Source organism: Epinephelus moara, chromosome 19 (assembly GCF_006386435.1).
Source record: "Epinephelus moara isolate mb chromosome 19, YSFRI_EMoa_1.0, whole genome shotgun sequence".
Taxonomy (NCBI): domain Eukaryota; kingdom Metazoa; phylum Chordata; class Actinopteri; order Perciformes; family Serranidae; genus Epinephelus; species Epinephelus moara.
This window is the reverse complement of record NC_065524.1, coordinates 8435311-8447064: the sequence shown is the minus strand read 5'-3', so window position 1 is coordinate 8447064 and position 11754 is coordinate 8435311. Positions and strand designations below refer to the sequence as shown.

The 11754-nt window shown below is 42.9% G+C and overlaps 1 protein-coding gene across 2 annotated transcripts in view; it reads right to left on the bottom strand.

Annotated features, from left to right (window-relative positions):
• The window catches only part of LOC126406589 (inositol polyphosphate-5-phosphatase A-like), a 169859-nt gene that overhangs the window by 6803 nt on the left and 151302 nt on the right, over positions 1-11754 (bottom strand). For both annotated transcript variants that reach the window (XM_050070953.1, XM_050070952.1), the window contains exon 13: positions 1292-1403. In XM_050070953.1, the coding sequence (XP_049926910.1) occupies positions 1292-1403 (112 nt within the window). The remainder of the gene's footprint in view (positions 1-1291; positions 1404-11754) is intronic.

Sequence of the window (11754 nt, the reverse complement as noted above, 5' to 3'; positions counted from 1 at the left end):
GTAGGCATATGACCACACATAATCTGAGGGGACCCCTCCATTATTGACCCGATCAAACAAAATGGGGGCGCTAGAGAGCTAATTTCTTATCTAGGCCTAAAAAAGAAATTTAACTCTAATTGGCAACTGGGTGGCGCTATAACAACAGAAAAATGCTTAAAAATGGCTAAAATGGAAGTGGTTCATGATGATTTGTGTTATTCTTCACTGCCACACAGTAAATATTCTTTGCTCTTTCAACACCGGGTCATGTTGTAAATCTGCTAACTGGTGAACCAGAGTTTGAATCCATCCTGTCGGTCATCTGGTTTCCCTTTTTTAATGACAAATACAGACTGCCGCCGCCTGCTGGTATGGAGAGTTACTTCTCCTCATGCAGGCACAGAACGATGTGCTAGTTGGCTGTTTGCTGTAGGCTTTGCCGTGTGTTCAGGTGCAACCTCTTGGCTAAGACACATGCAATGTGAGGCAACACAACTGCCACTAGTTCTTTGATGGTTAGGTGTGTCTGGGCCTTTAAACACAACCCTGGAGTTTTTAAACCAAAACAGGGTCAGCAGCTTTTTCAAACATCTCTGTTTAAAGGGGTTTCGAAATGCAGAGTAGTGTGGATGCTAGGCATAAAGACAGCAATAGTTATGTGTTTTAAAAAGTATTAGTGTGGATGTAGCCTAAGACCTTGACAGCTGATTTAACTCCCAGTGTTTGGGAATCTTAACTGCTTCCTGTATTGTCTCTGACAGTCATGGCAGCTTTTTGTCTCCAAATCAAAAGGAGCTGTCTAATGGAAAAACGGGTAACAACAAATCTTGGGAAACTTTGCAGAGCTGGATGGTGAATCTCTCAGTAATCCAGCAAACAGAACAGGAGCAGCGAACAGAGGTGGCAGATTGGCTGGAGTTTACAATGCTGGGATGGATTTGAAGCTGAGCAGCAGCCTACGGGGTTTCACTCTCTGAGGACGGAGACAGATCTCTGGCTTTATGAAGATGATGGGGCCCATTGGAACTCTATAAGTGCCAGGATATATATACTGACTGGGTGGACCCATGGCTTAGCGCTCCGAATTAATATTCACAGACACCGCATCCTTCCATCTGTGAAGCGACAGAGGGTAATGTGGATCAAGGACGATAGAGTTGTAGAAATAAAGGATGAGACGTTTATTAAGACACCTGTATTTCAGCTGAGGGAGGAGTGGTGACATTTTGGTTAAAATATGAAGGAATCTGACTTTTAGAAGCAATCAAAACCTATGAATTGGATCAAAAGGGGGCAGGTTTCAGCTCACCTTTAAGACCAGGTCTCTGGCAGAGGGAGATAAGAGGATTCGGTCACACCAGGCGGGACATCTGGTGTTCATGTACTGCTTCCCCTGACTGCTGTCTTCACTGTACGGATAACTGAAGAGACACAAACACAATCGGTAAATAGAAAATACAGACTCAAACAGTTATAGTATTTTATACATTTGGTAACCAAATAATGATGAACTTTATTTTCTAGTGAAGTGCTGCACAAGGAACAAGACAAGAGAGGAAGGCCAATAAGGAAGGCAATAAATATGATTTGTATGAATCAACGAGGCACCACAGGAGTAATAAATATGAGATGTCACGTCATCTGCCTTATCTCAGAGACAGAGATCAAAATGTTTCCCAGAGAAAACAGGAGGACCATAATATGACCAATCATCTGAGTAATCTCTTGTATCAACACACATGGATGGCTCAATCAAAGCAATCTCTCTCTGCCAACTGTACAGGTTGTGAGTGTGTGTTTGTGAGAGAGAGGGAGGGAAAAAGAAAAAGAAAGAATGAGAGCGATTTAGTCAGAGTGAGCCAGAGGGAGATTCAGTTGCCCATATGTATAGCTACATCCCTACAGGGTCATCAAAAACAGATTAGGTGCCGCAGCAAATGGCCGTGAGAGATTGTATCTTGGAACAGCAGGGAACAATCGCATGATTTAAGCGCCGGCAGGGCTGGAGTCGGGCGGAGAGCCACGGAGCTGATACAGATTTACATTGTTGAGAATTCAATTTGCGCCTGCGGCTCATCAAACTGCTTCAGATTTACACGCCACCAATCCAATTTGTTTGTCGGCGCTCATCAGGATGTAAGACTGGGCTTACATACTGTAATACCAATCCAATTTGCTCCTTCAGTGCCACACGTGCTAACCGTAGCATAACACAAAGTGCCTCCTCTCCGAGGATGGTGGTGTCCTAATGATAAAATAAACACACACATCAGGCCTTCGATTCATCACACTTGCCAAGCTCTGAAAGCTTAATTGGACTTTGTGCTAAGGCAGAATGCATTTCAGAGGCATTTGGTTGTGGTTGCTTTCTATGTATATGTTTGCATTCAAGCCAATGTGGCTGCTACTGGTACTGTTATACCCTTTTCTCACCAAAATTAGCTAAACCAGCTAAAATAGTAAATTGACTCCCTTCCCATTGCCAGGAGATGAGGATGCCTTTCTGTTTTTTTCTGGTGTGTCAAAATCGACATCCGTAGAAAATAGTAGAAAGCAGCATGGAGGGCAGAGAAATGTTGCAGTGGTTACCTCTTCTTTTTCATACCAGTCACTTACAAACTCGGTGACGGCTAATTTGGAATGATGCTCGAGGGCTGCTTAGACAGAGACGAATGGAACTGTCGCTGAGGTCACAAAAAGTCACAGTAGTTACCAGCGCACTGTACCCAAGAGAGGCGGAAGTTAGCATGCCCACATGCGTATCATGTTTCCATCACTGCTAATCAGAGCTGAAGCCGTTAAATATCTGTGACTAATGCAGGGTCTTCTGTCCATGGAATGAATGGTGATTGCAACCTTTCCGATTTAAGACAAATGCCAGAAGTCTGGGGGTTTTTTGTCTAGCGGTAAAGGGGCTTTATAGACTGTATAAAAAATGGATGCAGCTGCTGTGACCGCACCCATTTTGAAGTCTTTGGGCACTTTGGCCAACGCCATCTTGGACAACATTTGAACAAAAGGTAGAGCTATGGAGGAGTGAGGGGTGGATCTGACTGACAGCCTGAGGACACTGTCTGCAGACAGTCACTCAAGGTGGTAGCTCCCTTAAAAATTCATAACATGTTTATTTCTGCTGTACGCAGCATTTAAAATAGGGGTCTGAGAGGACTGACATGCTCTTGGAGCCAGCCTCAAGTAACTTTGAGAGGAATTGCAATAATTTGCACTTTGCATTGGCTTCATTTTTCAGCCCTAGAGATTGCTGCTTTGGTTGGTGCTACAGCTACTGGTACTGCTAGTATTAGCAAAATACTACTACTCCTCTATGTGCTCCCAGCTACCTCACACTAACCAACCTCCACTGGTGAGATTTGTTCTGATGCAAATGGTAAAAATCCAACAATGCTGCCAGATTTTTATTTTTCATCTGAATATAAATGATAGAATTGGGTTCACCGGTACCCCAGTGGCCTAGGGGTTAAGTCACAAACTTCTATACCGAAAACAATTAATTTTTATTTACGACAAGTGCACGCTATACAACTTTGATTCTGTGTCACTGCCCAGTTGTAATGTGAACATGAGGATACTAATTGTCTCCTCTGTTGCCATATTGCTGCTTGCCTTGTCTTATCTGTCTTGATAAGTGCTCTGTCATTCCTTGACTTGCAAATTATTTTTACTTATTAACCATGAATTGTAGCTATCCCCAGTGTGTTTTGCTGTGGTTTTATGTATTAAGGGTGTATACGTACAGCGCCATTTTGTGCATATTAAGTCATGGATTTTATAAGACGTGCCATTTTATTCTATTTTTGGATTCCTTTTCAACACCAGAAAAATTGAAAATTAGATCCTCCTCCTTGTTGATCAAGGAGCCCTGTCCCTCATATCAACTGGTGCAATGCAAAACTAATGTTAATTCTCTCAAACAGTGCAGCCGTTACAGTACTGAAAAGGTTCACTGAAAAACTGCCGTACAATGACCAACTTTTAAAACTGTGAACATCTATGTGTGTCGGTGAGGTGGTCTGTGGGTATGGGGTTAAGGCTGGGGCATGAGGTGCCTGCATCTGGCTCTCTCTCTCTCTCTCTCCCTCTCGCTCACACACACACACACACACACACAGCCCCCCCACCAGGTGTACAAACAGACCTGCAGAAAGCTACTTAGAGAAGTTCCCTGCCTCCAATTAGCATGAATAGCACTTAAACCATGGGGGAAATGCATGGGGTTTTTGGTATGCTAATCAAAGAGCTAAAGAAGTGATCCTGGGATAAAAGAGAGCATGAAGAATAGGATGAGTGAAACAGAGATAGACAGGGAGGCAGAAGAGAGGGGATAAAGACGGATCAGACAGAAAGAGGCAAAGTGAGGGTGGAAAAGAGCAAAGTCTTCAAAGGGCTTGTGGAGCTGCTCCACTTCAGGGTGGCCTCAATGCTCCTGCTTCCTGAGGGATGGTCCATGGCCTCAAACAGCCTGTGAACAATCCTCCTATCAGGGACTCTGTTATAGCTTTATTGACTAACAAGCCTGGGGTCATTTTGGTGTTAAAGAGATTGAGAGAAAATCGAGTTTTCCCCCTCACCTCCTTCAAACAATGAACTCCCGCCTGATAGCAAACTTCCCCGAGCACTTCAACAACAAAACTTTGCTATCGTTCAGTCATTTTTGATGACAGCCAGCCATTGTAAATGCTGATTAAAAATACTCAACAATGGCCATTAAAGGGCCATTCTGCGTCCCCGTGTGTGCAGGTATAAGTTGTTCCCCTTTCTGTTTTACCGCACCCTCCGCTGGCTCCAATAGAGATAACAAGTCTTAATGCAACAGCAAACAGTGGAATGGCGCGCTGGGGCCAAAGTGATTAATGTGTCCGATTAGCGAGCTCACAAACTTATCGGGGAAGGTAAACGGTCCAAGAGGGCGTGTGGGCTGGAGGCCGTCAGCTCATATCAGACCCTTATTGCCCACAGCAAGACTAATTACACTAATTAATGGGCTAAGCTGATAACGCCAACAATTGTGTACCTGTATAGGAGGGGAAGCTGCACTTCAAGGTATCCACACATACACACACACACACACACACACACACACACACACACATATACATACAGAATGAACATGCAAACAGTCACTTATTGTACACTGCATTACCAACTCTGGTCCTAGGGCTGATATGTTACACTCCAAATAATAATTGTATTTTTAGAATGCAGAGAGATGTAAAAAAGGGAAAAGAACAAATATAACTACAAAATGCAGCTATGACAGACAGTAAGGGTTGATTCATTAAAGAAAATGTCTCAAAGAGAGAATAATTATGTGACAGTCAATGCAATATGGTGCTGCAGGGACACATTATTCTGTGTGCCAACCCAGCAGTTAGCATCACCCTGGTTCCCTCAACAAAAAGCCAATTGGATTTTTCCATTGGATTTTAGATTATTGCAGAAAATGAGCTCTGTGGCCAACACATGTTTATGATACTTGCACATTTTGTTTTTCAGCAAGATAATCTTCACAAACCGCTTTTATGATATTTGAGGCGTAAATGCAATTGCCACAAGTTAAAGCTAACAATAGGCCTTAAATGAACTACACTATGGTCACATGACTTCAATGTCACCGCCACAACGAGGCTGTAAAGCCATGTTCATTATGACATTCTGTAGTCTCATTTTGCCACTTGTTAGCAACCGCCAACATGAAAATCACTTAAGCTTGTGTCCACCACAGACCATATTTCAGACTTCCTACCAAAAACCATAAAAAAACAAAACACTGATCTCAAGATGAGGGAACCAGAAGTACACAAATACTAACTCATTTCCAGGTTTTAGGACTCCTGCACCACTCTATTTCAGATGAATTAGATGACATATTGCCACTTTGTCCCGATTAAGATGCTACTGAAACAAACGTATTCTGTTACAGTTTAAGATCCTTTGGGCATATAGGAATTACATATACATCTCACTTCCTGCACTTAATAAATGCACCTGCGCACCAGATGTTTTGATTTTTATTCATATACTGTATGTCATGTGCATAGATTGGTTTAGACTGAGACAATCTGTCTTAGATTGAAGGTCATCTACTACAATGCCACAACACATTAAAATGAAAATATGCCCATCTTAGTCATCTTCATTTCATACAGGTTATTCCTATGATCCAAGACAGTCACTACAACAGAATAAAGCTCATTTAAAGCTCAGCAAGTGTTGTTCCAAACTGGAAAAATGCCAGGAACACCACAGAAAACAACAAATTGCCATTACATTTTCGTATAAAAAATGTTTTGCTGTCCCGTAACTTTTAACTGGCGGAGGTTGCTCAAGTTGCAGTTTGATTGACGTATTTTATCATTTCCAAGTAGATTGATTGCAGATGCATGAGAAAGTACAAAAGTAGCAGAGCTAAAAAGATCTGCATAATTCTGCCACTGCCTTTAAATACATTCTCCTTTCAAGATGCCACGCTGAAGAGATAAATACTTTTTTACTTTTTTTTTTTTACAGTAAATAATAACCTTACATGCTACGAAGTGAAAAAATGTAAATAAGTCTGAGACATCTGACTGTCCTCAGTGTTGTATAATGACAATGACGCTGAAATATCTGTCTTGGTCGCTGGTGTATACAGTTTTTTTTTTTGTTTTGTTTTGTTTTTTTACAGTGATTACCTCTTGAGTAAAGTCGACATAAGAATATGGCATTCCTTGCTTGTTCCTCCATTCTTTTGTGTTGCTGACCACATCCCAGATGATACATGTATGTGCGGTGGCACATCGAGACCCTCTAGCACCCATTGAGAGCTCATTCATTCATGCTTGGTTTGGGGTTTAATGTTTGACTTGGCTGCTGACACATTACTCATATGTGTTCCAGTCGGTTTCAGCTTGTTTGTCTTGCAACAGTAAAAACTGCCGAGGTGAGCAAAGGCCCAACCTACAGTGTGTCACTCTGCCTCACCTAGCAGAGGGAGAGGCTGTTGTGACATGTATTACTGTACTACACAAGCTACCGTATTGACACACAATTTATCTGAATAATGGTTAAAATGAGATGACGTTAACAACAAAAATCTGTGTGTGTAAAATATACCCTAAGATTTTGTTGGTCGGTCAGAATCTGCTTCCCAAGGACTAGAATGGCATGGACCCAGATTTCCTTCTCCCACATTCTCTTATCTTTGCATCAAAAGCTATTACCTTGTTTTACATAATGACAAATAAGTGACAAGCCAAACAGTGGGCTATTTGGGTGCTTAGTGTTTCATGAGGGCAATATAAACTTGGGAATACAGGCAGGGCAGGAAGCCAAAGATAAGAGTCATAGTGACATGAGGTCAAGGGTGGTGAAGAGCATCGTGGGATGTTGGCGTAGCCACTGGCAGGCTGGGATTGGCTAAAAAGTCAGAAACTGTGGGTTTCCAATGACTCGCTGCCTCTGTGTTTGTTTGCCGTTGTCAGGGGAGGCTTGGCAAAACACAACACACACACACACACACACACACACACACACACACACACAGATTCAAAAAGATCAGCCAAATGCTATCAATAAAGCTGAATGTTTGCTTCAGTTTGTAGAGCTGGGAGGCTCGCAGGCACAACATTGGCATAGTGCAGTACAAACAGAGTGAAATGCCATCAGTAGCTCATGGCTGTCAGCCTGCTGGGGTTCAGCTATGACATGTTCTGCCTTTTGCTGCTCTAAATGAAGACAAGAAGACACAGATGGCATCCATTTCATCCTCCCCGCATTAAGATTGGTTTGAACAAAGCCTCCCTCTCAGTGGCATCATCTCAGACAAGAGGCAATGACACATGACAGTGGACAATCTTCGGCTATTATCGCCACAATGGCCCCTCATCATTTTCACAGGCTCTCTAGTAGTTAGAATGATGGATGCGCTGATGGTTGTAAAACAATGTTCCTGTTCAGTAGATCAGCTTGTAACGCTGAGTCCTGTGGTCGCACTGAGACAACACACATACAGTGGCTCAGACGCAGTGCTTTAACCAAACATTGTCGTAAAAAGTACATCTGTGGTGCTCCTTAAATGGAGTCACACGCCTTCGCCTCAGTATAGCATGGCTGTTCACAGCGCCGAGAACAAGTCGCCTGTTCATGTAGGATGCAAACAGCGGGGCTATAGGACTAATGTATGCACAGTCAAACACACAGATACACATCCAGAGAGGGTGACATCATTTGTTCAGGCCTTCAGAGGCCAGGGGTGTTGTGTGAAGAGTGTTATTCACAGAACAAAGACAGTTACTGTATACAGGAGAGCCATCTGTGTGAGCACTTCCTATGAGCTCAAAACGAGTCTCAAGGAATTCTCCACTAGTCTGACAATTCTCTCATATGTACTTATTAGCAGTTATTGAGGACCTGGCAGGGAGCCATTTGTGTCACTTGACCAAAGTTTCTCTCTCATCTGAAGGGCAAAGTCATCCTGCCTGGCACCAGCTCTCAAACCTCCCCCTTCTTCGTTTCATGAACCTGTGAACGTTGTAGCTTTCCCTTAGCAGGCAAGTCATTCTTTGGCTTGTCCTCACAGCAGCTTTGGGAAATGTATGCTAATGTGCCAAGGTTGGTCCCTGGGTGCTTCCCAAACAGTGAAGACACAACTGTTTATCAGTTTCTGCCTCCTCACTGGCCTCACCTCCTGACCTCCGGGCCATGCTCTGCTCCTCTGCTTCTTTCCATGTCTAGACTTGACAAACACAGATACATGGGACTGGAGCCATGCTGTAGCCTTCAACACCTATCCATCGTTCTGTCTATATGTACTTAAAGAGAGGTTTGACCAAGCAATGGAATTAATGTAATTTAGAAAAAGGGCCAAAGAAATAAGTATGTTTGTTGCACTGATACAGCTTTTTATTTTTAGTCGTTCCAGCAGCATTCTGTTGGTCGGTTCACCACTTTGATCCAGTCAGAAATATCTCGACAACTATTGGATGGATTGGCAGGAATAAGTTGTACTAGATAAGTTTATAAGTTGAGCTGTCTGACTGGGGAGTACTGAACATATGACTGGATAAATGAGACTTGGATTATACTGCATGACTTGTGTGAGAGTTTATAAATGGATGTTTCGATACAGTTGTTAAACTGTTGTTAAACATGGACCCCTTTTACTTCAGTTCATTCACTGTGGAGGTATGCAAGTAGATTGATTACAAATTCAACGTAACATGGATAGAGTAACTGATATACAAATGGTCATTTGGGGGGTGAAGTATTCTTGTTTTTACCATTTTGTAACCATGTTTGAAATAAGTGTTTTCACTTTAACATGTCATCAGTTGAATTGGTGTGTGCACAGATCCATAAATAAATCAAATGGAAAAGAAAAAAACAAAACAAACATGACCACAAGGACTGTATACATGGTGTGTGCACGATGGCTGCACATAAACACCATCAGCAGTAAACAATTACACTGTACATCAGGGCTTTAACAATTACACTGTACCACTTAACTGCTTCAATGTAGCAGTCGTGAGATAAGTGCCTTGCTCAAACACACTGCAGCAGTAACTGACGAAGGGAGATTCTGTGCCTACATCTTCAGAGCTGGCCAGGACACTTAAATTTCCATGCTATGCTCTCCCTCCAAAGATACATCCTTAGACATCCATGAAAATGCATTCATAGCAAGCTGTAGTGTTTTTAGTGTCACTACAAGCACCCAGATGTTATGTACTGGATGTAGCTGTACCTTAGCTCCTCTCCCACTTTACAAACAGACCCATGGGACAACCACAGCACTTTTTCCATCTTTCCTCCTACCAGCGTTGCACAACTTCTATACCATCGCCATGCTCTGAAATCACTCATAATTTGTCCATTGATGGAGTTGTACCGCTGGTCTGATGTCACTCAAAATCTCCCTCAAAGCCCATTCCCTGTAACCATGTTACAGGCAGAATACATTCTTCCACTGCTCTCTCATTGTCCACTGCATTTCCTCCTAAAGCTGGGGTCCCGATTCAATTTTTGCATCGATCTTGTGCAAAAAAAAGGGCAGAGAAATCAGATCAGAGGAGAGTACTAAAAGCTTTCCCCTAAATCAATCAAAATACATGAATAAGTTACTGGTGCCTTAGTATGTTTTAGGGGATATTACCTTAGTTATGCCATTTCAAATATGAAATCAAAAGTACCATAATGTATAATAAAACTTACCATTATTTTCAGTCAAATGCAGCCTGTGCAAAAGTAACGACCTAAGGGCTTGCTGCAGTGCCGTGCATTAAACAACAGAGAAACTGTGTCTAAATAAATGTTTGGTTTCGATTAATAGACTCATTTATTCTCGCTCAGTACACTGGTTGAGAAAACTAGTACCCATACATGGGCTCCTGTGTAAGGGTGTGTGATGAGTCGTCCCGCAGCAGCCGACTGGCTCCAGGTCCAACTGTGACAAGGCCCGGGTAAATTCCTCACCCCCGTGCAAAAGTACTTAGACTTGTCATGGCCAACTTTGACAGACGACTTTTTGAGAGTAAAGAGATATGCATTTTACAGCTCGCAGCCTCTGCAGCGCTGCAGGGGTAAGAATTCATATGCGTATGTGTTGGGACAGAGATGTATGGCTGCCAAAACTGGATGTCCATTCAAAAAAATTAAAGGGAGCTGCCAGCCAGGGATGCTTCAGCTGTAGTTACCTGGTAAAACTAGAAAGCTAGAGATCCACTTTTCTGCATTGAGCCTACTGCCACATGTACATTAGTCACTTTGTGTCATCCAATCCTTAGTTCAACCTTGACAGCATGTCTCATTTGGTGACAACTTCCGATCCACCAACGGACAACAGACAGAATTAACTTGCAGATTAAATGTTTGTGACTAGTATTGATTTATAGATTTGAACAAAAGTGAGCCTTGTGCGTGCATGTGTGTGTGTGTGTGTGTGTGTGTGTGTGTGTCAGTGAGGGAGTGTTCTGATGGCCTGCATTAAAAAGAGTAATAACCTCACAGATGGCGAGGGGCTGGTCCGGAGCAGGCTATGTGATGGAGAACAATCGTTGAGGCTTGATTGCTCAAGGAGCACAAGGCAGACCTGACAGGGGGAGGGGTACCAGTATATGTGTGTGGGGGGTGTGTATGTGTGAAGTGGGAGGAGGGGGTTGTTTAAGTTTAACTAGGCCACTGCTACCCATTACAAGGCTGACAATGATGTGGTTTGTCGCACGCACGGAGTAGATCAAATCAAATTTCATATGCTGCTCCCGGGTTTCATCTATTTGATTCATCATCACCTCAAGTATGTGGAAATCATTTGTATTCTTCCACAGCAGCACATTCATTCCTCCCTGTGGAGAGATGATTCAGTATTATATGGATAGGTGCAAAAGTCAGCCAGTGTAAAAGGACAATAAATCCACCTGTCACTTATGCAAAGTGATGTAAATGGGGTCCCTGATTAAGACACAGAGTCATTTAAAAAACAGGGACTGGCAGAACCTTGACACATGCACTCACACACACACACACACACACACACACAGTTTCAATCTCACACTCAAAGCACTCACACACACACATACGCTTTGATAGCGCTATGTATCTCAAGCCCACTCTCTCTCTCTCTCTCACACACACACTAAAATCCCCCGCCGCCCTGCGCCTGCCACTAGAGCAGTTTATCAAGTAATTATTGTTTGATTACAGCGTTTCATTATCTGCACTGATTGAGTCACAACCGACGGCAAAGGTCAAGCGCCATTAACGCGCTGCTCCCGA